Here is a 26,889-nt window from a genome sequence, read left to right as displayed (position 1 = left end):
TCATTTTCTCGCTTTAGCGACGGCGTTACCTCAATTCTTCCCGGTTGGACGGGATTTCGGATCTTTCTGATTCGGTCTATCACCTTTATGAAAAGCATTGGCTTGGAGGCGGAGGACACTACTATGGGGGTGAAGGGTTTGCATCAGAGTGGTGCATATATCTGTGTGGACATGTATGGTATGATCGTCATGAATTGGCCATGTATCAGCAGGCCCAAGCACTGTAAGGTAGTGCAGAAGATGATGTAATCAGGAGCGAGGAGACATGACCCATGATGAAAGATTGAATGGAGATGAAGTCGACGAGCACGACGAAGGAAAATAGCTGAGCATCATGACGTGCAATTACTACCCCCAATCTTTGCGAAGACGCAGGGACTAATTCTATAATCCCCCTTAACACGAGGAACGTCCCAGCTCTCCAGTTCCACTCAAACAAGAAACGAAGACACCGTACTAGCAAACGCAGTTGCTCTTGACGGGTATTTTGATAGTTTACACCCGAAACGCCACTCATTCAGTGCAAATCAAATCCCAAATCCCATGTTCCCTTTTGCGGATGTAACGACACTTTGCCTCCTTTCTCATGTAGACATTGGCGTACCACTCTCCCTCTCCACACCTGGAGTTCCGCTTCCCGCCCTGCTCTCCGCCGCGACTGGCGTTGCCCGTCCTCCGTTTGCTAGATTTGCACGATGTCGATCCACCATACTCTGCTGCTGCTCGCCAGTCATGCTACTGTGAAACCCACTCGGGCCAATCTCGTTCGGTGCGCCACTTCCTTGCTGCTGGGGGTGGAAGCTCGAAGAGCTTGGACGCGGCGGTCCCGGGGTATACGACCCTGGGCGTGACGGACTTTGTTGCGGATACATTGGGGTCGGGGTTGGAGTGGGCTTCAGGGGCGATGCAGTCCGTGTATGCGGGCTATGCGCGGCAGGCGGATACATGGGTGCGACGGGCTGTGGACGGGCGGTGTATGCGTGCGGTTGGGGCGTGTAGCCACCACGGTGCTGAGCCTGGGGTACGGCAGGAGAATTGTAGTATGTTGTGGCCTGGACTTGGTAGCCAGGGGGAGGACGAGGTTGGCCTTGGTAGTATGTCTGCTGGGCATAGCCACCGCGAGGAGGTTGTGGCGTGTATGGGGGCCGCTGACCTGAGAAGAACGATGGTGTCGGAGCATAGGAGGGACGGTGAGCGTTTTGAGATTGCTGTGGTTGGAAGTAGGTGGACGGGCGTGAAGAATGGCCATGTGACGTCGCTGGAGGGACTCTACCGTATGAAGAGAACGGAGTAGAATGGTTAGGGGTGACACCGACAGCTTTGCTTGGTGTGGCCCCGAGGGACGTTGACTTTGCTAGTCTGGAAACCTGATCCTCTTCCAAGACTCCCTCGTATGTCTTAGTCTCGACTACCATGTTGCGGCTGATGTTGAGCGCTGCGAGCTGTTCGCCGTTGAGTTTCGCAACGGCGTACGGAGGCAATGAAGAGACGAGAAGCGATAGCTGAGACCTCAAGATCTTATATATGTCAACTTCTGCGGATGACGGACTGGACGGAGTGCCATTGAGCACAGGTGCGCTTGAAGTGACTGGCGTTCGTAGATTTCCCGCCAACGTAGAATTGCGGATACGCTGATACGAGTGGAGGGTCTCGATCAGCTCGGATATCTCTTTCAGCACTTCGTCGACTTCTTTGTCCTCCTTCGATCGCAGACCTAAGGCGGCCTCAAGATCTTCTTCCTCATAGTGCTCGACAACCTGTTTAAATACTTCTTCTTCTGCCTCAGTATCGACAGCAGGAGCATCCTCCATGGCATCGTCCTCAACAGCTTGCTCGTACAAGGCCGGATCGACGGGCACTTCCTCTTGGACCGTTTTGGAGCCAATTTTGTGCCACCAGACTCTGTTCTTGATGCTCGATGGAACTATTGCCACAGTATCGTCATGGCTTGGTGCGAAGCTCGAAAACGCACTGCGGAAAAGAGCATCGTCTCTGGCTTGTTGTAAGGCGGCGACAGCTGCGGCTGGTACTGGAGGCCGGGCTGCGCCAGTACTCAACGCGCGCTGGCGATGTTTCGCCTTGGCCTCTAGTGTTGTAGGCTCTTCTGAAGAATCAACACCACCATATCCCAGCCATTGGCCGGTGGCTAGTGGCTCGGAAAAGTATGTCTTTCCTTTTCGATGTGACTTTGAGAGAGAGTCTTCTGCAACCCACGTGACAACAGATCCTTTAGTTGTCAATGGTTTCGCGGGTTTCGGAGGGCTCAATTGTGGAACTGTGGCTGGTGGTGCAAATAGCTCCCCGATTGTAGGAGTGCGTTTAGAGGCGCATTGAACAGGTACAGCCTCTGTGATTCTGATCATACCAGGTAAACCAGCGCCATCATTCATTGGCAACGTGACATCGATAGATGTACTAAAGCCGGTGGGATTCTTGTTAGAAGTCTCGACATGTGCAGGCTGTTGAAGACTGGAAAACAGAGTCTTGGGTCCCTGGGCGTTCGCAAACATAGTCAGCACTTTCTTACTAGTTGCTACGCGACATTCTGTCCCAGTTACTTCCGTTGGTGACTTGACGGCATCTCCATTCACCTTCGCTCCTGAGTCTTTGCCCGAGTCCTCAAGCTTCGAGGTCCGCTGAGATACTTCACGTAGCACTTGATTCCTGAGGACCTTCTTCAGAGCATATATTCCTGTTATGAGGCGTGTCTCGGCTAGTGAAGGCGGCTTGTAAGATTGTACAGAGCCGTCGTCACTACCAATCTTGCTTGTCGACAACAGATGAGTGCTGGCGATTTCGACATCAGCAAGCAGTGGCTCGAATGACATGTATGAACCATTTTGAAGTTTGTCCTTAATGCTTCTCGCTTGGGGCTCGTCGGAGGTCTTTGTACGTTTTGCTGTATGTTCTGCAGATGAGGTATGTTGTACGTCTGGGATGGGTTGCTCTAGCAGAGAAGGCTTGGTGTCGTAGCTAGACTCAGGATTAGCATCCGGATTGCGTGTCAAGACGGTGCGCGCAAACAGACCTCTCCAGGATCCCGAGCACTGCTTTCTGTACAGAAAAGAAGTTTTCTTTCTCGGAGCTCTCGGGTACTGGCTTTGAGGGTGTTACTGAGTCGCCATTCTGCTGTCCTGTTGCACTTTCAGAGCGCTTTCTCTTGAGACCAGATGGTGATAGTGGAGTCGCGATCGCAGCATCAGATGGCGCGAGATTGCCATTTGTGGCGGCCATGTCGAGCAAGAATATTACTCGAACGGTGGGAGCGGTGCCTCGTTTGCGATCCAGCTGCAAGTCGCGAGCGTGGGCGCGATTACAACGTGGTGATTTGTGTCGGGTGCTAATATGACAGGCAGCATGCGTAGTCGAGCAACGAGGGATGATTTGAGTCGTGGGATTACAAAGAGCAATCGACTGCGGATCAGGTTGCAGCAGAAATCAACTGCGTGGAGGATGAGTGAATGGTAATGGGTGTCGCAATGAATGAATGCGGGCTGGAATGCTTGAATTGGGTGGTTTGCGGTTTCGCGCGAAGACGCGGACGCTTGGGGAGACTAAGATGTGAAGTTCAGGAGCAGGGCAATCCTGCTAAGGAGTAAGCATTGGTCTCTATACATCTGCGCGCTCCGTAGTCCATTGTCTCGAATTAGACTGGCGTGAATGTGCTGTGGTTTGGTGCGAGTCGCGTCAAGCTCTGCAGCTTCAATCTTTAAATTATTGAACATCCAACTTCTACATGCCATAAACCTCTGGATCCTGCTCAATTCGTCGATGAATGCGCTCTTATTTCCGGCTGTCTGGACTCGCCAGCAGCTCATCAAAATGGCCTTATGTCACAACGCCTGTCCATACTCATAACCCTGGGAGACTCAAGGTTTGTGATCCGCTCAGCATTCTTAGAAGGCATAGACTAAGTTGCCACTCAGTCATCTTCATCATACTCACTACAGACTTCCTCATTTACTGGAGACTCCTCGTCTCGGCAGGTATTCTCTCGAGATAGCGCCTCTGTCGACGGATTGGTTTCATGCACGAGGTCAAAGGGCCGGGATAATCATCAGCACCATGCTGGTGAGACTAGGCACCTGATCAAGCCTCATGTACGATCTGAGCGCAAGCTACGCACTCCATCCGACCCAGTTCTGTCGCTCGGCACCAAATCTGCGTCCCAGCATGACCTTAAGCTGCAGAGACAGACCACGGCGAAGTCTGCTCCAAAGCCTGACTACAAAGACCAAAATAAGTGTGCAAAACAAAGGGACCAAAAGGATTCCGGCTCACCGGTAGTGGTAAAGGCTGCCTCGAACTCGTCTCCACGCACTATATCATTTGTAGCAGGGTCCAGGAAAGAGAGGGATGCTCAGTTCGCAAAGCTGCAAGACGTGAAGACGAAGTCTGCTCTGAAACCTGACCACGAAGCAGGAAACCGGCCTGACTTGCAGAATCCTCCATTGAGCCGGGCAAAACGCAAACGGCCTACGCCAACGAGCATCACGGAGTCTGTACTGCAGAAACATGGCGTTCACCTCTACACCCTCGCACCGAAATGTAAGACTGACCTATCGTTTCGGAATCCGAGAAGTCTTGAAAGACATGGTGCTGTGGATACCATCGCCGAGTTCAAATCCAGTGCTCTGTACGGCACGCGTCTACAAGATGTGCTATCTCGGTTCTTGGACAGAACAGGACGAATAAGCAGTCGGCGATGTGAGAGTACAACAGCGGAGCAATATGTAACGCAACAGGATTGGCACGCTAAAAGCAGAGCTTGGATCCATACCGTCCAATCCTTGGACCATAAATTGGTTGGTGTCGAAGCTCGTACAATGGCTGCTCAAGGGTTCAACCAGGACGATCTACGACATTGGGCTGTCATCGTACTGGAGAAAGTCAATACAGCTACAGAACTCTTAACATCAGAGAAGAGGATTCCGACATTTCTGATGCTACTATACCTCAAAAGAAGCCACATTCCGCCTTCTTGTCTTGAGAACTTTCTCAATCTTCTGTCTGCCCTTGTGAACAGATCATTGCACGAGAAAAAGGACACTGTTCTGAAAGAAATTCAAAGTGCGCGTTTTTTTGTGCTTGTGGCAGTCCGTTTGCTTAGACATGCTCGCCAAAATGATATCCGCATGCTCGAGCTGGTGGTACAACTCATTTTATCAACGTATGGTAATGTCATTCAAGAGCATGTCAGACAACATAAGCAACGCGTTGAAGAAGCTGCAAAGGTCTCTCACATTTTCAATACCATTCTCCATCTCGTTGGCCTTCCTGGAAAACACTATTCCGGCACAGGAGGACGTGCAAGTGCCCAAGCGAGGCTACAATTCGATATATTGCATTATATGAATGGCTTCGAGCCACCCCTGCTAGTCTCAGAGCGTGGATATCATGGTCTCGTGCGTGTTCAGGTGGACCAGAATAAGACTGAGCCAGAACGAAAATGGGCGAGCCTCAAAGCGAAGTCATGGCCTCCGTGGAAAGCTGACAAAACTGGACTCGACGCTTTCATTACCCCCGAACATGGCATCTCCCGGTCCAACCAGGTCATAAGATGGATGCAACAAGCAGGATACCCTATACCGCCTTGGGCCCGTGCGGCTTTGATATATTCTGGATGGGATACTGACGGAAGCCCTACGATACAAACTCGTGCGATTCTACCTGAGCTTGGACACATGGTTCAAAAGCTTCGTGAGGATACTATGATATGGATGGCAAGAATCCAGTCCACGAGGACATTGAACGAGTCCTGGGCTTGTTTCTTGGCGTATGAGCAATCTATTCGTCAGCAAGCAGAGGATACCAGACGAAAATTGAACGAATGTGCAGCCGAAATTCAGACACTGAAGACGAAAATCATGGAATTTGAAGAATCAGAGTCGTTAGATAATTGGATAGACAAGGCGACAGACAAAAAAAGTAGAGAACGGGGACTAGAATACGACGCGATGAAAACTGTTCTGAGAGCATGGGAAGCAAAACAATTGGAGCTGGAAGATTGGAAAGCGAATGCCCGGAACGACATCTATTTCGCTATGTTTAAAATGTTGTTTCAAGCCCGGATGGATTCGCGCTATTATGGTATTAATGATGAGCTCTCTGATTCTATCCTCCCGGGAGACACGCCCGTTGTCGCACCAGAACCAACCTCGCCATACGAACGAATCCACGTCGAGCGCGCAGCACCTTCGGTAGAGACATTTCTTGAGGAGATGAAAGTTGAAGGTATCCGGCCTACAGGCAGGTTCCTTTCGTTTCTGCTCCGCTATGCACCTCATCTGGAGTTCGCCAAGGCTGTCGTTGCCATTGGAAATGGGACCCACATACGGGCTGTGCGCACATACTTTGAGAACCCCAATCACCAGATGGGTCGGTGGATAGCACGCAAGCCTGACCTTCTATTAGGCTATGTGCGCATGTTAATGGGGGGCCTCCATACCGACTCGACTACCTGGGCAGAGTTGAAAGGACCAACAGTTAAGCTGTCCGCATTACCGGAACTGGCGGCCAACGAGAACTCCCTGTACGACCATCTTCAAAACATCCTGTACACTCCTCAGGCGTTCGCCCGGTTTCATGTTATTGTGAACGCGCTTTTGTTCCACGCTCTTGCGCACGATTCACTTTGGAGCGTGGTCTTTGATGCCATTTATCGCGCAAGGGAAAGGAAGCGCGTCAAGACTTCAGCAATAGCACAGAATCCCTATATTCTAAGCTTTGACTATGTCCGGCACATTGTGCAACAACTGGAAGAGAAGCACGTGACTCTCGGTCCGCAGTCTTTCAAGGTTCTCTGCATCTGTGCGCTACAAGCTGCCCTCGCAACCGCCGAACACACCTACTATCCTCCCGAGGATGTCCAGCACAGGCATCGTGACATTGCACTCTTCCTCCGTGCGCAGTTCCTGGTCATGGTCTCCAGAGTCAATATGCGTGATCTCGGGGACCCGTCACAGGACACTTCGCGCTCGATCTTACTTCGCACTCCCTCGCCGAGAATCTTGCATCACTATGTACGTGCTCTTGGTGCCCTTCATGACGTGGAAGGCATATTCTCGCTGGTTTCATTCATGGAGTGGCACAAGGATGACCTGCAGGGATATACAGAGGATATTGTGTCGGGGTCGCGTGACTTCGCAAAGCTCATTGTGGCTATAAGAGTCTGTATTGAACGCAGTTGGAGACCGCAGAACCCCTCGAATACGGAAGCAAATGAGACATTGACGTTGCTCATCAAGCAGAAAATCGAGAGCATCCCGCAATGGGGCGGGTGGCCTGATGATGAGCAGGTGAAGCTATACTGTGGGCAATTTTGCACAAATGATCATTGGAAGCGGGTATAACTCTGTATGCAGATCTACATTCTTGTGAGTGCGGCTCTTTGCTGATGAGTCTCGGTTGCTATGTATATGATCTCCGTAGGGATAACCACGGATCTGGCGTCATTCATTATACTTGAAGCGTATCACAAAGAGCGACATACTTCTTTGACTGAAAGTTTCCAGCCTTGATAAGCTAGGGCGGTTGACACACTTAGCGTTCTAGGGCTTTTATATCATCTCTGAGCTTAGCCAGAGTCCGAGCGCTCGTGTTTGCAACTGAGTATATATGATGCTATAGTACATACGATTTGGATCAAAGTCATCACTAGTGTACCATATAATTTTATGGACGTACACTTGGATAGCAACATGCATAGTGGTAATACCAAGTGGTCTAAAGCTGCGACAGAGGCATCAATGAACCTGTCTGAGTAAGAATATTTATCCATATGTGAGGTATTGCTCTGGCCGTTTTACATGTATCGAGAGGGATCTACCATCAGATCCACCAGGCCTGGACATGCATCATGTATAACAGTGCAGAATGTATCATGTTCCCCTTCTTTCTCGCATGCTTCTGCTTGGCCTGGTGGTACAAGAGTAAGCCGGATCTGACGCATCCTACTCCGTGCGTCAGGTGACAATCTGCGCAGTAATTCCAGGACAGGAGTGTAGGAGAATGTGACAAAGTGGAATAGGTTCTCTGAATATAGGATCGATAGCGCTTCGATGTATATCTGACGGGATATGGTGAGAATGGCAAGCCGGTGTCGCGAGCTCGTGCGACCATTCCTCTTGGCGCCCCATTCAGAGGTCACAGACTGGTCGCCGCCATCGTGCATGAAGCGGAAACCCATATTTGGCTTCGGTCGAGGAAGAACGTAGCGGTATATCTCGCGTCGAATTTCTATTGGCAGACTGAGAAGAGGACATGTGGTTTGTGAGTTGATCGACTGAGCATCAGGTGTCGGGTTCCGGAGGAGTGACGGACTCTTTCTCAGGAGACCGCCAATATCCTGCAGTTCGGTGCTGGCGCAAGTAGACGAAGGATGTCTCGGCTTCTTGGTCAAACGATTGAGACTCATTCTACTGGAAGCCATAACAGGTAGATCTGTCCGTTGCTATCTGTACGATCAAGAGAAGGTGCCCCGCGGTGTCATCCAAGCTCTTGTGTGTATGAAGCCAGATCTCTCCTTAATCCAGCTACTTGCACGGCGGATGTGAGAGCGCACTTCAACGTCTTATACCCTCTCACAAACAAGGTAGAGCGTTCCAATTTCATTTAGATTTGATCATGCCGTCTATCCCTGAAGGTAGAGACATGTGACTCTATATGTCGCTGTTTCAATGCAGGCAACGAACGATTCTGGATATAACCAGGCCGCGTAGATTATATGCAGATAAGAGATAGACCGACCACACCCAAGCGTATGTCTTTGCGGCGGACTGGCCACTATCCAGAGTCAGCAGATGTCTTGTCGTCGGCCGGTCTCCATTACCCATAAGAGATATATAAGACATGGGGTGTGGTCTGTGCACTTTGGCCCTAGCGGCGGTCTTGAAGCTCGAAAATATTCGCGAACGCGTACAAGGTGGGAGCGTAGGCAGCGCATAATATCCAACAACTCACAACTCTCACAGATACTACGACTAGGCCGTCTTATTTCGATTCGTACTACTTGTTGGACGCTGGTCTGTAATCACCCCAGACGCACATCATGTCTTTCGGCGGACAGACGCCGACAATCATTGTCCTGAAAGAGGGTAGGCACACGGGAGCTCTCAACCTTGCTTAATCTACCTGCAGACTGACCTCTATAAGGGACCGATCAGTCGCAAGGAAAGGGTCAGGTAATTACAAACATCAATGCTTGTCTTGCGGTGCAGCAGACGATCAAGTCAACGCTGGGGCCCTATGGCGGAGATCTGCTATTAGTCGACGAGAATGGAAGGCAAACTATAACGAATGATGGCGCAACTGTGATGAGGGTATGATAGTGAAAGAATCAGACTTTTCACTTGCTAAGATATAGAATCTAGCTCCTCGACATCGTCCACCCCGCTGCCCGTATCCTCACAGACATCGCTCGATCACAAGACGCAGAGGTTGGGGACGGCACGACTTCTGTAGTAGTACTTGCTGGTGAGGTGCTGAAGGAGATCAAAGAATTGGTAGAAGCCGGTGTCAGCAGTCAGACAATCATCAAGGGTTTGAAGAGAGCGTCTTCGCTAGCCGTCAACAAGATCATGGAGATAGCCGTCAACACATCTGAGGGAAATCAGAGAGAGACATTAAGAAAGCTTGCCGCCACGGCGATGAGCAGCAAGTTGATCCACCGCAATTCTGACTTCTTTACCACAAGTACGTTTTGCATGTCGCATGTCTAAAACGTCAGACTAATGAATATAACTGTGCAGTGGTTGTCGATGCCGTGCTTTCTCTGGACCAGGATGACCTGAACGAGAAGCTCATTGGTATCAAGAAGATTACCGGAGGTGCTTTGCAAGACTCTCTGTTCGTCAACGGTGTCGCATTCAAGAAGACTTTCTCATACGCCGGTTTCGAGCAACAGCCCAAGTCTTTTAAGAATCCAAAGATTGTTTGCTTAAATGTGGAATTGGAGCTGAAGAGTGAGAAAGACAATGCAGAGGTTAGGGTGGAGCAGGTTTCAGAATACCAGGCCATTGTCGATGCTGAGTGGCAGATCATATTCAACAAGATGGAGGCTTTGTTCAAGACTGGTGCAAAGGTAGTACTCAGCAAGCTTCCGATTGGTGATTTGGCGACACAGTAAGTTGATGATTACTGTTCATGTAATCATAACTGACGTGGCACAGATATTTCGCCGACAGAGACATATTCTGCGCTGGTCGGGTCGCCTCTGACGATCTTGAGCGCGTATGCCAGGCTACTGGGGCAAAGGTTCAGTCAACGTGCACAGACATTCAGGCCGAGCATCTCGGTACATGTGAACGGTTTGACGAGCGCCAGATTGGTGGTGAGCGTTTCAACTTCTTTGAGGGCTGCCCGCAATCAAAGACTTGTACCCTTGTCCTCCGTGGAGGTGCCGAGCAGTTCATTGCAGAAGTGGAGCGCAGTCTTCATGATGCTATCATGATAGTTAAGCGGGCAATCAAGAACCAGACCATCGTTGCAGGTGGAGGTGCTTGTGAGGTAAGTTTGTTCAGAGCGGGTTATCCTTTCCATTTCTGATCTGATCCTCCGCAGATGGAAGTCTCTGCCTACCTCCACTCATACGCCGACAAAAACATCGCGCACAAGCAACAAACAATCATCAAAGCATTCGCAAAGGCTCTCGAAGTCATCCCCCGTCAGCTTTGCGACAACGCCGGTTTTGATGCCACGGACATCCTCAACCGACTACGTGTAGACCACCGCAACGGCAACATATGGGCCGGTGTAGATTTTGTGAACGAAGGCATCGCTAACAATCTGGAGAAGTTCGTTTGGGAGCCCGCCCTTGTCAAGATCAATGCGATCCAAGCGGCTATCGAAGCTGCGTGCTTGATTTTGAGCGTGGACGAGACGATTAGGAATCAAGAGTCGGCGCAGCCGCAGGCTCCACAGCAACAGCTTCCTCCTGGCGCGGCGCAGAGAGCACTCGGTATGGGTGGACGGGGCCGTGGGCGTGGAAGGGGCATGCCGAGGAGGTAAGAGAAAAGGTATGAGAGAAGAGGTATGTAGTGTTGGTGGCTTAGATTGACATCCGCTGTATATCAAAAAGATAGACACAGACAGATGGCTAATTAGCGCCCGTCTTAAAAAACCTCACTTACCTACCACAATATCCACCATTGTATTTGCCTGTCTAAACTCCCCCGCGTACGCCATGCACAAATGCCCTCATCATGTCCCATTTCGACATATCTCCACAATTGTACACGTGTCCGCTAACCATCGAGTTTCGCCCTGATCGCTTCATCGTCCCTTGAATGAAGGCTTTCTCTTCTCCCCGAACGCCCGTAATGCTTCATTCCGATCTTCTGTCCCCACCACCATATCATATGCCTCATTCTCGCTGTTCTCACCCCTCTCCCACCCCTCCATAGCCTTCACCGCCGCCCGTATCGCCACTGGTCCTCCCTCACATATCTCTCTTGCTACCTTAACGCTCTCCTCTAGCACCCTTTCCCTCCCCTTCCCGCTCACGCGCGCCTCCTCGTCCGTGACCTCCACCAGTCGATCACACAGACCCAAGAAATACGCTTCTGCCGCGCTGACTCTTCGGCCTGTGAGAATCAAGTCGCGCGCGCGCTGAGCGCCGATTATGGCTGGCAAGCGGTATGTGCCCCCAGCGCCGGGTAAAATCGCAAGGCGCGTTTCAGGCAGAGACACAATAGCGCGGGAAGAGAAGACGCGGAGGTGGGTGCAGAGGGCAAGCTCGAGGCCGCCGCCAAGAGCGAGGGAGGATACACTCGAGAGGGTGGGGATAGGGAGGGAGGCGAGGAGGGCGAAGGTGGAGCGGAGTTGTTTCAGGAATGCTGACGTTCTGAATAGCCTCCATTAGCCCCAGTACGAGCGCATCATGTTAGACAGCTGATATGTCGGAGAGAGAGGCGTACTCGTTCTGGCTCATTGCCTTCCTCTCCTTCAGATCTGCGCCTGCGCAGAAACTCGCGTCGCTTTCGGAGCTCAGGATCAGCGCACGTGTTGGTCCGTCTGCACCCTCGCCTGCGATGCTCTTGATCTGTGTTTCGAGCTCGGCGAGCAATTGGCGTGATATGGCATTGCGTGCTTCGGGTCGGTTGAGCGATATGATGCGTATGCTGCCACAATGGGGTGCGGGGACGCTGGTGATTTTAAGGACTGAGGGTGTAGATGGCGTAGAGTAAAAGCGTACGCGGAGGTTCAAGGGTTGGACTCGGGGGACACAGAGGCGTGGGAGGCGGCGCGCTGAAGGCATATTCATCAATCTGGTGGTACACGAGAACAATGATGTAGGTGCATATTGCATCGTTCCATTATATGGATTACACAGCTTAGTCAGTCTAACTACTATTACCTACCTACTAAGATAGTAAATCTAGCACTATTACCTAGATAGGTAGCTCTTAGCTTTTTGCCTCGCTAAAAATAGATTTAGTATTTATTCGAAGATTGCTTTTAATCATATGAACATGATATGTTTCAGACTTTTTAGTACTCTTACTATTCTTTGGAAATTCAAATCCGATCGGATGCCTGTATCTGGTAATTATTCCCAAAATGTGCTGGCAGGGTATGCGATCGATCATTAAAGTCCTTTGGTGATCGCTGCGGTAAGCACGAAGCAACGACGTTCTTAAAGGGGAGTATTACTGGTTTGTGAGATATAGTTGTCGGTTTCCTGCGAGTTATTAAGGACAGTGATTCGGGGCCTTTTGTATAAACGAGTGAGAAGCAATGAGCAGACTCTATTATACTGCTTGCAAAGTGTAGCTCCGAACCTACACAGTTGTTTAAATTGCCCAAGACACAAAACTTGTCTAGTGGAAGACCTTGCATGAGAAGTGCACAGGAGACTTTTAGGTTGAGGTCAGAATTGGTTGACTGTCTCCAGTTCGCTTCACAAACCCAGGTCCTATTCAAAGCCTCGTGGACAGCAGGAAGTACCCAACACCAGGTGTATGCATAACATGGTGCGTTAATATTTCATCAACAAACATATCTTCAATCAGCTGTTGGTGTTGCACAGATTGTGGCATAATTTCTCGTTCACGCTGAACAAGGCCTTCATGCGACGAGGGCCGGCAGAAAAACACCTAACTGTTCCATCCCAGTCCGGACACGGAAATGTTGTCGAAGTATCTCAAATTTACGTTTGTCGACTCGTAGAGTGCATTAAATACTAACTCAGTGTTACGTGGTAATCTTTTCTCTGGTACCCCTAACGATAGTGTCCAACGCGTTAATATAATAACCTCCCTTGAGAGCATCTTCAAGAATCATCATTTACATCTTCCCGAGATACTTACACCTCGCGTTCTACACAGACCACAGATATACAGGTTCTTCTATCAGTAGAGTCGTATACACCTGGATCTCGTTATCCGAGCTATCAAAGCACGCGTCACAACGATGGCGACTAACATCAAGGAGTACACCTTTGAAGGCGGGTATGAGTATCCTTTACTGACTTCATCTAGGACACCTTACACCATTGGATCGTGCATCACCCTCAGAATACAAGGCACATCCAAGTCAGTCGAATGCAAAATCGTAAAGCACCTCGAATGCAGTCATGCTTGCACTATGGTTGTACGGCTCACTCTACCGCGGACCAACTACGAAGCACACTACGTCCTCAAAGTCTTCGACCGGAGGTTCACTTTTCAACGCAGATACTGCGTCGCCCTGGAGCCTTGGGTGAACGGTGCTGATGAACAAGCATACCAGGAGTTCGTCCTCAGCGGCCAAGCCAAGCATCTTGTTGACCATAAGCTCACCGACTGGTACTCCTGGTATGACCTGAAAGATGACGATGATGGCAAGTATTTTGAACACTCTGACGATCCGAGATCTACGATTCCTGGTGCAGACGACGCCCGTGTTCAGTGGTGGTGTCGTCATGAGCGATACAATACGGAGACGAATGCGTACAAGCTGATGCAGAAGCACCAGGGGGAGATCATTCCACGCATACATGCTCTGGTCACCGTACGGAACTCGTGTCTCTGGGGCCAAGTTCCCACAGAATATAGCGACAGTGTTAATTTAGCATTTCAAGCCCCTGGACTCTTAATGGAATATATTGGCGGCTTCAAGATTAGCGACATACAGCACCACGTCTCTATCGAGCACTATCAGCAGATTATGGATGGTGCCACCAGCGTATTTGAACAGACACAGGCCTGCGGAGTATGCCATCAAGAGGTCAATTGCGTGGATATGCTTGTACGGCCAAAATTGAGCAGCTCCTCGGCGAAGACTGTCACGTATCAGACTGTCTACGTCGACTGGTCTGACACGAAGTTTCGGGAACCGACTGACTCAGATGCCGGATGGAGTCAGATAGTTTACGAAGCGTCTGAAGCAGATTCAATCGGCTTGGCTATGCTTGGAGTTGTAAAGCCTCACGCTCGATATATGCGGACTCAAGAGTGTCAAGACAGAGAAGACATTCATGCGCATGAGCACTGGTGTAAAACATGTCTGCAAACTCATGAGCAAAGTCTCGCTAGCTGGGCATGTAGCGGTTTCGACCATTGGAGTCTGCACTCTTCCCGTGCTCTTCGTGAAGAAAATGCAGCAAAGAGGACTGCGGGATTGGAATAATTTTCTGATTCGTAGCTCATCTCTATGAGACTTTATATTACATCTAATTCCCCCCCTTTATACTGTAATAAAGACTCTTCGTACGTATATAGGATCTGATGTATAATCCGCATCTATATTTCTTTATCTACAAACGCAACCAAGGAAATCTTATATCAAAGCTGTGTTCATGAGTGTGTTTCTACATGTAACATCTATGCTCGTAGAAAAATTGAAGAGGGAGTATCTATTGAGCTTAACACCCGCATGCATAATCAAGTTGACAGGTTTATACAGGCTTCTTTGAAACAAGTAAAGATCCATAACCTCTACCACTGAGGTGTAACACTGCAATATAAAGTTGAGCAAGTAAACTAGCACGTTGATACGTTTTGCCAATTTTGATGTATATAGTATTTCCCTTGTAGATGAGTAACAGAAATACCTAGTGAGCTCTAGGCAGATGTAAAGAAGCATGCCTACATTCAATGTTTACTTTGTAGCTTGCAGGCTCTACTCTATTTCTGCCCCAACAAAAATTCTCTCCAGTGTTTACACATATCGCGGTCATCACGTTCTGAATAATTCTAGGTGGTATGTGATCCCATGAATTTAATATCTTCCCAATCTATGCTGACATCTCCCCATGCGATATGAAGCAGGAAGACGTGCGAAGTAATAGAGTTTTTCATGATTTCAATAACCATCATGCCATCTGTGCCGTCTAACGTCATGTCATGGCTACCCAACTGTCACACCACACAATAAAATGTCTGCAGTTGGACGAGCCTCATGTCATTGTGTGCTAGCTTATAGCGTACCTCCTTATTCGACACGACCAATCTCCACCCCTAACGACTGCATCCAACTCTTCATTCAATTTCCACGGTATCAATACCTCAAACTCTCGCAAATTGCTAGGTCGATCAACCCTTTTGATATAGAATAGATCGTCATCGACAACCTGTGGCATGGGCCCAGAAATAATAATGCACAAATACGTCAAGCCTTTCAGGTTTCGCAGGACGTCCCACGCACCACCGCCGTTTGCTATGTCCACAAGAGTCGCATGTACAGTGACTCTATGGATGTGATCGATTCTTTGCGGAAGCATGAACTTGGACAACGGTAGTAGCTTATCTTTGGTGATATTGAAGTTGAAATTGTTAGCGCCGTACAGAACGTTTACAGCTTCGCGATACCTGCGACAAAGTCAGCAACGCATTTGACGCCAAGATCATCATACTAACATTTGACGACAGACATACAAGACACTAGTAAGACCCTGTACAGGCAAGCATGGCATTCTGGAGTCTAGAATTACCCACAAGGATACATTCGATCTCCAACCATTCACCAACGACGGCAGGCTCATCACATGATTATAGTCCTCGACACTCTCGATTGGAACAACCCAGCGATAGGCAGTCTCGTACTTGTGTCGTTCGGGACACATAGGGTAGCAATCGTACGTGTTCATCTGGATGTATCGCTGTTCGCCAACGTGACGATATGGTCCGGTGTAGCATGGCACTATAGTTAGATGATGGCCACCGCAGACGAGCTCGTATACCATGATTCGGATGTCTAAAGGTAGAATGGTGAAGAATGGTGAGTCCTGTGGAAACTTCAACGGTTTGTAGGGGTTCACAATCTGCGAGTTTGATTTCGCTGCCATTCGGTTCGAAGGTTGAGATTTATATTGCAAAGACGTTTCCGGCGTCACATTTGATTCTTCAGAACCACATTGTGCTTCGAAGCTGATCTTCCTCCGTCTCGTCACCTCTAGGTCAGCAAACCTTGGAGGCGGCATCATAACAACCCGGTTCTCTTCTTTGGATTTCTTCTGTTGCCTTGCGCTCCGGTGGCGCTCTTTGTATTTCTCCTGCGCCACATAAAAGCAGCCGATGGCGGCGATAGGTACAATGCATACAATGGCTCCAATCGTAAGCCCACTGACCGTTATCACCATACAGAACTGTGTTGACATTGTCCTGTCGACTAAAACCCTTGCAGCCGCCCGCCATTTCTTTGGTCCGCTTTTACCGGCCGTCATGCGCCGTATTTCTCCACGTATGGACTCACGCGCAGACATGTTGAATGTAAAGGCGTTGTGTAGTGTGTTTTATGATGCGAGCGAAGTTTCTTGGGGATTAATGGATGGTGCTATCATTGTTGCTGCCTGGCCTGGGTTGGAGGTCGCAGTTCGTACCACTCACTAATCTTGGCACTCAGCCAACACCTCTCTCTTGTTCCGAAAACTCACTGACGAACCTACGAATGTCCCTATTACAGTCCTAGCATTAGAAGCTGGCTGTAAATTGTGATTCTAGATGGATACTGTCATTAGTTTGCGTCTAGATATGATACACCTTACTGAGATTTAGGTAGAAAGCTAAGTCTGTGGATAGGAAGGTTTTTTTTAAGAAGGGAAACATACCGTTGATCATTCCGCACAAGGTCTAACGTACTGGTCACGGGTATCGTGTCGAAACACCTGATTGGGTTGCCTGTATCTGTGAGGGCATAAGACGCGGCTACCAAGGTGTGACCGGGTCCACCATGAGCATAGAACTTTTGGTGTTCGACAGTATCACGTTGGGCAAAGGAATATTGCACATTTTCGACGAGACAATGATAACGCCGCGGTTGAGTTTCATAGAAAGCCTTCAACATCTTCCACCTTTGTGGGAACTGATTTTTTCATGAAAACCAAGTCATCAGAATCACCAGCAAACTCTGTATCGAATGCCGCATTGCGTCTGTCGTCTTCATGGTCGTAGTCATCTTCATACTTTTCGTCGTCTCCATTATCGGGATTAGCCTCTTCTTCTTCTTCTTCTTCTTGGGGCCAATCATCATCTCCGTCATTGACTATCCAGCCCTTCAGGGCTTTGTCCTTGACCTGATCCTTCAGTTTCCTTCTCAGCTTGAATGCATCGTCCTTCTTGAATTTGCGGTAAGTCTTCCATGAGTCTTTGGTCAGAAACAGGTCTGGGCACCGCGGCCGGCTGTCATCATCGCCTACATACCAGAATGCGGCTTCGATCGCAGCACATTTCATCTTGTGTCTGCTCAACCTACTAACGCTGCGGATGTCGCCCTTTTTAAAGCCTTGAATAGAGCCGTTAACGATCAATTCATCCAGCTTCCCAGCCCGTACAGCGCATAAATTGGATGGTACCAGCTTTTCGTCTGCTGGGGCTACACGACGGGAATGTTGAAACTCTCTTTTCGTCGGCATGATGGTGAAAGGTCGAAAGCTGAAGCCGCTGGGTTTGAAGTGATCGAGGGGAGTAAGTATTGGCGCCATTCGACCAGAAGCTGAAAACGCACGTGTCATACTCTTGTTGTTGATTTGTGAAACGGGAAGAACTATAGACTTGAGATATGCGTTTCGTGGACTGATAAAAATGAAAGTCTGCGCTGAGAGGAGCGAAGTGCATTGCTTCATAGCGAGCTTGTCTGTGCAAGATTTAGAGTGTGTTGGCGGTGCATCAGCGCGACCTAGGGTGCATGAGTATGCACAATCCCCAATATTTACGAACGCACATACCAGGCTTTCTTCTGACGACACCGAGTTGCGAAAAATGACCTCGACCATTGAGAGCTAGAGGCGGTTCTTCACTTGATTCTGGTGCCGCCCATGGAGTAGCATCATGTTGAGAGTCCATGGTAAGTTCCATGCTGGCGTCACCACAAGGGGCTTCTGAGCAATACATGTGAAGCTCAATATCATCCTGGATAGCGAAAGGCTGTGGGTGCAGAGAGTTCACTGTGTTCTCCGTCCTACATGCAAGGAGAACCGAGTTGCCTCTGATAGTACCATTGCGGTTCAGCTCATCTATCAAAGCTGAGACAGACTGAAGGAGGAGATGGTTGAAGGCACGGATTGCCAGGACTTCGGCATGACAATCGTGTAAAATCTTACCCTGACATTTGGGCATGTGAACATGAGGAAGGCATTTCATGCCAGTGCTTGTCGCGAATCAATATTAAGAAATATGTATATTTAAATTACTCACGCCAGCGACAGGCATCCGAGCACTTTACCCTCTGATGAAAGATGCGAGGTCAGCATTTTACATCTCAAAGGAATCAGAATGACAAGTACTTCTGGTTGCTACAATGCCTGCTAAAGGTACCCATTCTCGCCGTCCATTTTCAGTCGGACGCGGTTTTGCTTTGTTTGGAAGCTTTCCAAATGCTTCGAGCACACAGTCAGCGATTTCATCTGGAGTGAATGGCATGCTGTTGTAAGATCGACACCCTAACACACGTGCGCTGCGAATGAAGAAAAAGTTGATTTCGTCTAATAGGCCTCGCGTCAACGCGTCTAAGCGCGTCTGGAATCAGACTAGCGCGGATGTTTATTGAATCCCCAGGTAGGTTTGATTGATAGGCGCCAGGTCCGCATCAGCCGAGTCGCCAGGTCGGCCAGTGACGTCGTCTCATTCTTGACCATCCTTGACTTCTGTCCCAAATCAACGACAAGATCACACCACCTAATATATTCTTGTCAGCCCTGCAGCTCAACGACGATATTCATACACGACGCTTCTGCAACATCCCGGCTTATTTCCGTGCGACTTGACCTGACGCCCGCGGGATCGGAACCTTTATCAGCCCTTTCTCTACATCTTCCTGCAACGTCTCTTCACCATGCAAGCTTTCGGTGAGGAATGTCTTTGCGACGCGCGCATGTCCTGGCCACGCACTCGCTGACGGGCTTGGTAGTACCAAAGACGCGCCGAGTAAGCTCTCAAATACTTCAGAACCGTGTCGGAAACATGCTGACCAAGATGCGCCTCAACAGCCGAAGTTCGAGCTGCATATGAAGGTATGGGGTTGCATCTTGCTCGCGTATACGTCGCTAAAACGAATGAAAGATTATTGATCTGAATAATGTCCCTCTTGTCAACGGCATATCCTTCGTCAAATGGCATCTACCTCACTCCAATGCGGCGGAACACCGCGGCCGAACGGAAAAATGTCCCATCAAGGACCATAAAGTCATTTACGATTACCACAAAAGACTCCCAGTGCGAATCACAATAGACAAGAACAGTATGCTGCAAGAATTGTATATAAACTTCGAGATTGTGCAAGAGTATGGCGGAACTGGACGTGGTGAGCGTATAACATTGGGAAATGTCAGATTAAATCTGGCCGAGTACATCGAGCCCAGCGAGCAAGAAGTTGACGCTGAGGAGGGCGTCGTAAGGCGTTATTTGATGCAAGATAGTAAGATCAATAGCACAGTGAAGATAGGGATATACATGCGGCAGACAGAGGGTGACCGAAATTACGTCGCGTATGTCATTCTGCTTACTCATGTCTTTTTTCAAACAGTTAATCGTGCCATAGGCCTCCGCTGAAGACCGCACCTGTTTTCGGCGGTATTGCAGGCATCATCTCCGCAGATGCCGACAATACACCAGTTGACGACAACTCCTCCACACTCATTGGCACAGCACCATCTATCTCATTGAAGTCGAAGGAAACTGGCGAGTTACAGGACATGTACCGACGCACGCTTGCCGCGTACTGGGCCGCTCAACCAGGCGAACTCAAAGCTGACGACGCGATTGAGGACATTTTTTCCGGCGGCGACGGCTGGGGAGACAAACACACATCTTACACCAAGTCGCCACGTTTACGTGCTGTCAATTGGAAGGATGGCGGGGAGAGTAGTGAGAACGAAAAGCTAGGCCATGGGCGTAACGGATCTACCGGATTTGGACGAAGTCCTGTGCGGAAGCCTGGGAGCCGAGATGGACATCGAAAAGGTGGTGATACAGGTCCAACAGGACGAGCGAGTTTGGAGCAGCAGGCTAGTCACATGAAAGCGGAGGTTGAAAGGAGGAGACAGCGGCCGACTCATGAGGTGGAGGAGATAGATATACGAGAGGATCTCCGGAGCTGGCGGCTGGGGTAATTCTGATTGAAAACAAACTGCTTCGTTGACTGGACGAGGGCTGTTCTCACAGCTTAGAAGACATTTTGTTCATTCCGTGGCTGTGCTCGTCTCAAGTCCCAAGTAGCACGATCCTTGATTCCTTTCTACAGTACGATGAACTATTGCACCGCCACATCGCTGATCTCGGCGGGCCGCGCTGGGACTAGATCGTGAAGTGCGGGCTGTGCAAGCGCCCCAGACCCTGTCCAGAACTTTGTTCCCCACATGAGGTCATCTCAGCCCTTCACCCAACCTCGTACTTAAGTCTCTTGCACCCCGACCACTACTCGATATTTACAACAACAAAGTCTACAGATATATCACATAATCACATCCATCCGAAGCATCATCATCATCATCATCATCATCATCATCATCATCATCATGGATTTCCTCAAGAAAGGCCTCGCATCATTCACGAACAAGAGCGGCTCAAGCAGCACCAATAACCCGCAAGCTGGCACCGGGCAGGCCGGCCAGAAGGACGACTACGTCGACAAGGGCAAGTCTCCTGCGTTTACTCATAGCACGCGCATACACTGACCAGATCCTTCAGCATTTGCGTTTGGCTCCAAGAAATCTGGCTACAACGTCGACCGCAACATGCAGGAGAAGATCACCGATGGTGGCCGCGAGGCTTACGAGAAGGCGACTGGGTATGTTTGCTTCGGGACTATGATCAAATTCCAAGTAGTGCTGATAATTTGTGTAGGAAGAAGGTCAGCTCGAAGATCTCGAATTAGGTACTGAGATCGAGTTTGAAGTGGATAGCGGACAGGGCTGCTTGATTGGCGAACGTTGTAGCAGATAATGAACAGTTGATACCCAACAACGAGGTCTCCCCGTCTTCAGATTGTTCATAGTGCGAGATTCGTCTATCTAGACCTTGCTATTGCTGATGTGTGATTCTCTGTCTCCTGAAGTCAATCTGTGTCATCTTGGATAATCCGTCACAGCTTTTGATATGTACCAAACTCTGTCTACGATCATATGCGCGACCCTGAGAAAGGACTGACATACACTGGCCTTGTCCTTCAAGCCGATTATACTGGGCACATGACAAAAAGGTAGGTTCTACTCGGACCCGCTCTCACGTAAAAAGCCCTTCGAAAGGCTGAAGCTTCTGAGAGCTCGATTCACCGAGCCCTAATCTTCCCGTGACTCTCTTTTGGGGCTATCATACGCTGTAGGTAGTCGAACTAGTCGACGAGCCACAAGAGTATGTCTAGAAACACGAGTAAACTCGACTGCCAAGCAAGACTTGCATGCATGCATGCATGCACCTGCAGTAACAACGCACCTGCATGCTAATCAAGTCTGCGAGAGGACCTCGCTAGCAAGTGCAAAACTTGGTCTGTCAACCATCTGAAAACTGTCACTGGCGATATCAAAAGCTGTACTTGGTGATACATCAAGTCTCATAGCATCGTATCAAGGTTCGTTGTGTTGCCGTTGCGGCCAAGAGTCAACTAAGCGCAGAAAACTCCTCCACCTCTTTGCTGTCTCGAGTTATAAATTGACCAATAATACTCCCTCCAAGCCGAAGTCCACCATTTCGGACACGTGCCCGGAGACCCTGGCCTGGAGCAGCAAAAGGATCCACGCTCACAGTGTGTGTTTGTGGCCATCCCATTATCCCATCTTCATGGGCGAGTCGGAGTAGGCACTCATATGTTTGGACCTCTCAACTTCGATATCAGACTAAATGTCAAGAGTAACACCGTTCAAGCATCAGTCACGATTATCCGATGGACGTATACGACTACTGAGAGTGAAATTACGGCCCCGCGAACAGAACCTCGAACTAACTCTCCGTGAGTATGGCCTCCACGACGTTGAATTCGATGCTCTGTCCTACGTATGGGGAGATCCATCCAACGTAACAGCCATCAAGTGTAATGGATGTGAGCTCCTCATTGGAAAGAATCTACATGAAGCGCTGTTGGAAAAGAAAAAACGTGGTTCAGGTACACTCCTCTGGGCCGATGCGATATGTATCAACCAAAGTGATGATACAGAGAAGACAACACAAGTCCGTATGATGTGGCAAATTTTTAAGACTGCATCTCGTGTCATCATATGGCTAGGTGCTGGGAACTCACGAGATTCTATCGCCCTCAAACTAGCACAGAGGCTATATCTCAAATGCGATGGGGTGAAATACAGCTTCCATGACAGTTATAATATGCCGGATCTTGACCTCAAATCTCTTGGTGAGGAGGACCCATATAAAAGCCTTCCTTGGGAGGCACTGTTCGGTATTCTGACACATGAGTGGTTTACTCGAATCTGGGTCGTCCAAGAACTGCTGGTCAGCTCAAGATCCATTATCTGGAGGGGGTCCTTAGATGCAGAAGCGCGAGTTGTCCTTTGGTGTTCAATCATGATTGGGACTCACAAAAACCTTTACATGTGCTTCAATAACGCTATGAATAGGCCCAAGGAGTCCGCGTTATTGTCAAGGTGTATTGCCAGTGGGTATCTACAAACCGAAAATCAGGGGATCATGCCGATTTACGATGTCCTCTCGCGTTATCCCGGAATGAAGGCCACTGATCCTCGAGATCGATTCTTTGCTCTATCAGGGATTTCAACTGGATTGGAACCTGAGTTTGTTGACTACCATAAAACCTTTGCGGGTATTGCCTCCTTGGTTGGGAAGATGACGCTGCTTGGGTTTCCTAATTATCGGCGGGACTCCAGGGGAAATGAGTTCATAGGCATCCCGAAGGCTTTTTTGCCGCACAGATGGCCTATCGACTGGCTAACATTCAATGCTAATCCTAAAAACGAGGAGCTGGGAATACCTTCATGGATCCCTGATCTCATATCCGCTCATTCTTCAGGTTTGTTGATGAGTGGCTTCTATAATACAAAATACTTGACTGGGTACAGAGATGTTCCTGTGCCAGAAGTAAGCGATGAAATCGTGTTGAGTCTAAGAGACAGAGGGCATCTTTTTGAAGGTCCTGTCCCGGAGGTAAGACAGATGCTTTCCTACAGCGATCAAGGGGAAATCTACTCACAGCAAAAATAGCGGATCGATATCAAAGGCGCCTTTTTTGATACTATCGGGAAAATTGGTCCCAGAAGGCCTCATATGCCAGGGCCTGAAGCGCTCGATACAAGCGGACAGGACAAGAATATAGATCTTAGAGAAGCATTTCAGCAAATAGTGCCATACGAACTCGCTATGGTGGAGTGGCTATCCGCTTTACGACGCCTCGCGGACCCGTTCTTAGATCCGCTTGCGTCTATAATGGACGATAGCTCATTCGAGTCGTTCTGGCGCACGCTTGTATACAACCGTGACTCTACATTTGATCCTGACGACCCCTGTAAGCCAGCGGACAACAGTCTGGGCGTCAGCTTTGGCTACTGGTTTCTTCTGAAGAAGCTGTTTATGACCGGGCTCCAACATACCAACGAGATTATTTTGTGGTACATGGGCTACTGCATCCTGACTCGAGGTGCAGCTCCTTTCGAGCTTGCTGAGAGCAAGGTCAGAGATGCCAGAGATTTTTTTGTCTCGAGTGCCAGGCGCATTGGATGGGTTCCATTCCGCGCCCGGGCTGGGGATCACATTTGTGTACTCAAGGGTATGCGGATTCCAGTTGTCTTAAGAGCGCATGGGGGTGCATGGAAGTTTATTGGCGCGTGCTATGTCCATGGATTGATGGATGGTGAAGTTTGGGACTTGCCAGGGCTGGATTGGCATTTCATTTCGTTTGTTTGATATGTTGAGTATTCTGTGGTGGTATTAGCATCCCTTGACCGAGATCAATATGCAGTGAGGGAACAAGACTATCGAATGTTAGGTATAAGCTCGGGTCATATACATGTAGTCGAGTCAGCTGAGGCAACGTCAACATGATTGAAGAAGGGTAGACAATCTGCAATTCCAACATATCGTCTTGTAGTTGATCTAGGGCTGTCTCAGTCGAACAGATGACAGATTGGTATGAGATGATGAAAGTCGACTTTAGCGCTTCAAGGATATCTCGGTGGAACGGATAGCAGTATCTTACTTCAAAAGCAGCTACTGATACCGCGTCATACTTCTGCGTTGAAAACTGACAATTGAAAAGCATCAGCAGTCTCAAATCTACTCGCACTAGTGCTTGTAGATCACTGCATAGTTCTCGTTCCCAAAGCACTCCCTAAGATATGGGAGGTTTTGGTGATGGCGATATCAGACAGAAGATGTAGTGCACGAGTCCCTCGCCTGCAGCGCTATGTCAAATTGTTCTTGGCATCCCCTGTTCTTTGTCAAGTCTTTTCTCCAATATGTATTCGTTCTCAGACTAGGCGCCTCATACTCCTGAACGCGTATTCTCCGCAACCATACGCCCCTCTTCCCTAAGATCCATGCCACTCTCCTTGACCCGTTCCTCCTCAATAAAGCGCCTTTGTCTCAACCACATGCTCCGGAAGTTCCATGCACCCCAAAGCTGCGCGGCGCTAAAAACACAATGCAAAATCGGAGTGACGATTTTGAACACCAACGTCCATCTATACCACAGTGACCCAAATAACCACATCACAACCACAGTCTCGATTACGGTCCCGGCAAATGTTGTTATACAAGCCGATGCGAATACTTTAGCCAGGAACTCGTGCTTCGTAGGGTGGCAGCGATACAGGATGATAGCAACATGTGGCCAGAACTCTGCGATGACATCAAATATACCTAGAACCCGGGTGTCAGCGACTAATCGAATAAGCAGCAGTTGTGGCGTACCCCAAATGATGCAAAGTAGGAAGTCCAACACTCCATCCTGGGCATGCTCCGTCGCAACGGTAACTGCAATCGCGGACTGCGCAATGACGATGGCGCCTATATGATGCATGATGGCCACAGGAGATAGTTTAGCTCGGAAGAAAAGCTCAAAGATATACATGGCGCAGAAGAGATGGTTGAGCACAATGAAAACTATCGCATGTCAACAGAAGAGTCGATTATATTCTAAGGAGACTAGAGTTATTACTTACTATCTCCTAAGGTTACCGTATTCGAATGCCCAAATTTATGATGTAGCGTCGCGCCTTCGAAGAACACGAGGAAAAGAGGATATGCACCAGTTACGAGCATGGTAATCTTCGCAATTCCAGCGATGTGATGGTTTATGAAGCCGCGTCTGTTGACCTCATTAAGACTGAGGTATGTTTTGCCATATATCCTAGTAAGAAGAAAGAGTTCAAAAATGTATCTGAATATAAAGATGATAACGAGAGCGACGGTGAGAATGAGGCCTGAGTAGGGGATCAACGGAGAGATACTACTGTGAAGGGCAAGATTGGCGGAGAGAATGTGGCTGTTGTTATGTTTATGGTCAGGGGGGTCGTGGATTACCCCCATGACGTCTGACGGAGCTTGACGTGGTCCTCGAAGAACAATATAGATGAAAAGAGCGGCAAAGAGACGTTGAAGTAGAAACCACAATGTAATACGGCCTGGTGTATAGAAATGAGAATAATGTCACCAACGAGTTGCTGCAGTTCCCTGGAAGTTCAGTTCAAGCATGTATATAGCTTGTTAAAGAGCTAAGCTTCCGTAGAGCCGGGAACTCTCATTAAGCATATATTAGTATTGCTTAGTTCCCGTAATTATTGGTACAGCGCTACAATTACTATCAGGGTCTGGTGGAGCTATCCACATAGTCGGAGGCTGTGAGCTCACGGGCCTAAAACGTTCTTGCTTCCATGTAGCTATATTCTGTTACCAAGCTGTCGGTGAAGTTGCATGGTCTTACGGCTCCCAGAACTACGCCTTATCGCCTTTGGAGTCATTCTCATAAAGGCGAACTGGATACGGGTGATGAGGCATATTATGCACTGTGTGCTCAAAGTCCAGAGCAGTTTGAGATGTCTCTATGCGGAGCCAAAGCTTTGCTTGACGCGCGTTAGACCCTATAAAAGTGGGTCGTTATTGACCATTTTAAGACCCGTGCTGCCCCATGACTTGAGTGAATTTTGCCCCCCTGGGCCCTGAACATCATAATGTTTCTGCATATCTAGGGGTGTCACGTCACTGCTTTCATGAGCTCCTTAGCATGTTTCGCGGATACCTCAGCGTGCAATGTGTAGAATTTTACCGGTCATCTAGCGCACCGGGATAAACAGACACCTGAACACGTAGGAGAAGTAGCTGGGTGTAACGAAAGTTTGTTTCCAAGTCGAGTCAGAGGCTGACCTCGTTCAAGCACACAATGACGAGATCATCCAGTAACACGGGCCGTGCTATCAATTTCACGCCAGGTGCCGATCATGCGCATAAAGCCGCGCCAGATACTTCGTTCATTCTCTGCAGTCTACCATTCCGTGTGTAGCATAGTGTCGCCTCA

General features: G+C 49.0%; 13 protein-coding genes across 13 annotated transcripts; 6 read left to right on the top strand and 7 right to left on the bottom strand.

Moving 5' to 3' along the window:
- Window positions 1-416: 416 nt before the first annotated feature.
- On the bottom strand, window positions 417-3,327 carry EJ05DRAFT_377342 (uncharacterized protein). The gene is made up of 2 exons (XM_033741200.1): window positions 3,029-3,327; window positions 417-2,973 (listed from the first exon to the last, which is right to left on the bottom strand). The coding sequence occupies exons 1-2, from the start codon at window positions 3,232-3,234 to the stop codon at window positions 585-587; spliced, it is 2,595 nt and encodes an 864-aa protein (XP_033600556.1). The 5' UTR covers window positions 3,235-3,327; the 3' UTR covers window positions 417-584.
- A 448-nt stretch (window positions 3,328-3,775) lies between these two features.
- Window positions 3,776-7,352, top strand: EJ05DRAFT_500622 (uncharacterized protein; the record flags this gene model as incomplete). Its single annotated transcript, XM_033747021.1, has 2 exons — window positions 3,776-3,874; window positions 3,927-7,352. 2 exons carry the CDS (start codon window positions 3,776-3,778, stop codon window positions 7,350-7,352), a joined length of 3,525 nt encoding a protein of 1,174 aa, XP_033600555.1.
- Window positions 7,353-7,578: 226 nt separating this feature from the next.
- On the bottom strand, window positions 7,579-8,716 carry EJ05DRAFT_377084 (uncharacterized protein). The gene has a single exon (XM_033741197.1). It carries the CDS (start codon window positions 8,429-8,431, stop codon window positions 7,805-7,807), a length of 627 nt encoding a protein of 208 aa, XP_033600554.1. The 5' UTR covers window positions 8,432-8,716; the 3' UTR covers window positions 7,579-7,804.
- On the top strand, window positions 8,717-11,336 carry EJ05DRAFT_377085 (uncharacterized protein). The gene is made up of 7 exons (XM_033741198.1): window positions 8,717-8,923; window positions 8,973-9,095; window positions 9,154-9,320; window positions 9,372-9,693; window positions 9,750-10,122; window positions 10,170-10,506; window positions 10,561-11,336. The coding sequence occupies exons 2-7, from the start codon at window positions 9,050-9,052 to the stop codon at window positions 11,005-11,007; spliced, it is 1,692 nt and encodes a 563-aa protein (XP_033600553.1). The 5' UTR covers window positions 8,717-8,923; window positions 8,973-9,049; the 3' UTR covers window positions 11,008-11,336.
- EJ05DRAFT_476359 (mitochondrial methylglutaconyl-CoA hydratase-like protein) lies at window positions 11,169-12,288 on the bottom strand. Its single transcript, XM_033744013.1, has 2 exons — window positions 11,916-12,288; window positions 11,169-11,842 (listed from the first exon to the last, which is right to left on the bottom strand). The coding sequence occupies exons 1-2, from the start codon at window positions 12,254-12,256 to the stop codon at window positions 11,272-11,274; spliced, it is 912 nt and encodes a 303-aa protein (XP_033600552.1). The 5' UTR covers window positions 12,257-12,288; the 3' UTR covers window positions 11,169-11,271.
- Window positions 12,289-13,410: 1,122 nt separating this feature from the next.
- EJ05DRAFT_486157 (uncharacterized protein) lies at window positions 13,411-14,607 on the top strand (the record flags this gene model as incomplete). Its single annotated transcript, XM_033745508.1, has 2 exons — window positions 13,411-13,448; window positions 13,479-14,607. 2 exons carry the CDS (start codon window positions 13,411-13,413, stop codon window positions 14,605-14,607), a joined length of 1,167 nt encoding a protein of 388 aa, XP_033600551.1.
- A 784-nt stretch (window positions 14,608-15,391) lies between these two features.
- EJ05DRAFT_500617 (uncharacterized protein) lies at window positions 15,392-16,681 on the bottom strand (the record flags this gene model as incomplete). Its single annotated transcript, XM_033747020.1, has 2 exons — window positions 15,392-15,788; window positions 15,855-16,681. The coding sequence occupies 2 exons, from the start codon at window positions 16,679-16,681 to the stop codon at window positions 15,392-15,394; spliced, it is 1,224 nt and encodes a 407-aa protein (XP_033600550.1).
- A 561-nt stretch (window positions 16,682-17,242) lies between these two features.
- EJ05DRAFT_500616 (uncharacterized protein) lies at window positions 17,243-18,836 on the bottom strand (the record flags this gene model as incomplete). Its single annotated transcript, XM_033747019.1, has 4 exons — window positions 17,243-18,093; window positions 18,143-18,564; window positions 18,612-18,642; window positions 18,701-18,836. The coding sequence occupies 4 exons, from the start codon at window positions 18,834-18,836 to the stop codon at window positions 17,243-17,245; spliced, it is 1,440 nt and encodes a 479-aa protein (XP_033600549.1).
- A 412-nt stretch (window positions 18,837-19,248) lies between these two features.
- EJ05DRAFT_500615 (uncharacterized protein) lies at window positions 19,249-20,524 on the top strand (the record flags this gene model as incomplete). The annotated part of the gene is made up of 5 exons (XM_033747018.1): window positions 19,249-19,261; window positions 19,324-19,340; window positions 19,403-19,426; window positions 19,476-19,900; window positions 19,954-20,524. The coding sequence occupies 5 exons, from the start codon at window positions 19,249-19,251 to the stop codon at window positions 20,522-20,524; spliced, it is 1,050 nt and encodes a 349-aa protein (XP_033600548.1).
- Window positions 20,525-20,923: 399 nt separating this feature from the next.
- On the top strand, window positions 20,924-21,366 carry EJ05DRAFT_476354 (uncharacterized protein). The gene has a single exon (XM_033744012.1). The coding sequence runs from the start codon at window positions 20,930-20,932 to the stop codon at window positions 21,086-21,088; it is 159 nt and encodes a 52-aa protein (XP_033600547.1). The 5' UTR covers window positions 20,924-20,929; the 3' UTR covers window positions 21,089-21,366.
- An 884-nt stretch (window positions 21,367-22,250) lies between these two features.
- Window positions 22,251-24,281, top strand: EJ05DRAFT_500613 (uncharacterized protein; the record flags this gene model as incomplete). The annotated part of the gene is made up of 2 exons (XM_033747017.1): window positions 22,251-23,525; window positions 23,583-24,281. The coding sequence occupies 2 exons, from the start codon at window positions 22,251-22,253 to the stop codon at window positions 24,279-24,281; spliced, it is 1,974 nt and encodes a 657-aa protein (XP_033600546.1).
- Window positions 24,282-24,664: 383 nt separating this feature from the next.
- Window positions 24,665-26,369, bottom strand: EJ05DRAFT_510924 (uncharacterized protein). The gene is made up of 5 exons (XM_033748212.1): window positions 26,299-26,369; window positions 26,226-26,254; window positions 25,538-26,166; window positions 25,287-25,478; window positions 24,665-25,235 (listed from the first exon to the last, which is right to left on the bottom strand). Exons 3-5 carry the CDS (start codon window positions 25,902-25,904, stop codon window positions 24,859-24,861), a joined length of 936 nt encoding a protein of 311 aa, XP_033600545.1. The 5' UTR covers window positions 25,905-26,166; window positions 26,226-26,254; window positions 26,299-26,369; the 3' UTR covers window positions 24,665-24,858.
- On the bottom strand, window positions 26,017-26,375 carry EJ05DRAFT_377005 (uncharacterized protein). Its single transcript, XM_033741196.1, has 2 exons — window positions 26,299-26,375; window positions 26,017-26,254 (listed from the first exon to the last, which is right to left on the bottom strand). The coding sequence occupies exons 1-2, from the start codon at window positions 26,339-26,341 to the stop codon at window positions 26,130-26,132; spliced, it is 168 nt and encodes a 55-aa protein (XP_033600544.1). The 5' UTR covers window positions 26,342-26,375; the 3' UTR covers window positions 26,017-26,129.
- Between the last annotated feature and the right edge of the window lie 514 nt (window positions 26,376-26,889).

The sequence above is a fragment of the Pseudovirgaria hyperparasitica genome, assembly GCF_010093815.1.
Source record: "Pseudovirgaria hyperparasitica strain CBS 121739 unplaced genomic scaffold EJ05scaffold_8, whole genome shotgun sequence".
Classification (NCBI taxonomy): domain Eukaryota; kingdom Fungi; phylum Ascomycota; class Dothideomycetes; order Acrospermales; family Acrospermaceae; genus Pseudovirgaria; species Pseudovirgaria hyperparasitica.
This window is presented reverse-complemented; position numbering and strand designations above follow the sequence as displayed.

Excerpts from the sequence above, each read along its gene's own strand:
- EJ05DRAFT_377085 (XM_033741198.1), top strand. The coding sequence starts at position 9,050 with ATGTCTTTCGGCGGACAGACGCCGACAATCATTGTCCTGAAAGAGG. Across the intron at positions 9,694-9,749 it reads TTCTGACTTCTTTACCACAA|TGGTTGTCGATGCCGTGCTT; the intron begins GTACGTTTTGCA and ends ATAACTGTGCAG. Across the intron at positions 10,123-10,169 it reads ATTGGTGATTTGGCGACACA|ATATTTCGCCGACAGAGACA; the intron begins GTAAGTTGATGA and ends GACGTGGCACAG.
- EJ05DRAFT_510924 (XM_033748212.1), bottom strand. The coding sequence starts at position 25,904 with ATGGGGGTAATCCACGACCCCCCTGACCATAAACATAACAACAGCCAC. Across the intron at positions 25,479-25,537 it reads TACGGTAACCTTAGGAGATA|TTTTCATTGTGCTCAACCAT; the intron begins GTAAGTAATAAC and ends GACATGCGATAG. Across the intron at positions 25,236-25,286 it reads CCTACTTTGCATCATTTGGG|GTATATTTGATGTCATCGCA; the intron begins GTACGCCACAAC and ends CCCGGGTTCTAG.
- EJ05DRAFT_377084 (XM_033741197.1), bottom strand. The coding sequence starts at position 8,431 with ATGGCTTCCAGTAGAATGAGTCTCAATCGTTTGACCAAGAAGCCGAGA.
- EJ05DRAFT_377342 (XM_033741200.1), bottom strand. The coding sequence starts at position 3,234 with ATGGCCGCCACAAATGGCAATCTCGCGCCATCTGATGCTGCGATCGCG. Across the intron at positions 2,974-3,028 it reads GTGCTCGGGATCCTGGAGAG|CTACGACACCAAGCCTTCTC; the intron begins GTCTGTTTGCGC and ends TCCTGAGTCTAG.
- EJ05DRAFT_476354 (XM_033744012.1), top strand. The coding sequence starts at position 20,930 with ATGGATTTCCTCAAGAAAGGCCTCGCATCATTCACGAACAAGAGCGGC.
- EJ05DRAFT_377005 (XM_033741196.1), bottom strand. The coding sequence starts at position 26,341 with ATGAGAATGACTCCAAAGGCGATAAGGCGTAGTTCTGGGAGCC. Across the intron at positions 26,255-26,298 it reads AAGGCGTAGTTCTGGGAGCC|CTACATGGAAGCAAGAACGT; the intron begins GTAAGACCATGC and ends AACAGAATATAG.
- EJ05DRAFT_476359 (XM_033744013.1), bottom strand. The coding sequence starts at position 12,256 with ATGCCTTCAGCGCGCCGCCTCCCACGCCTCTGTGTCCCCCGAGTCCAA. Across the intron at positions 11,843-11,915 it reads AAGGCAATGAGCCAGAACGA|AACGTCAGCATTCCTGAAAC; the intron begins GTACGCCTCTCT and ends GAGGCTATTCAG.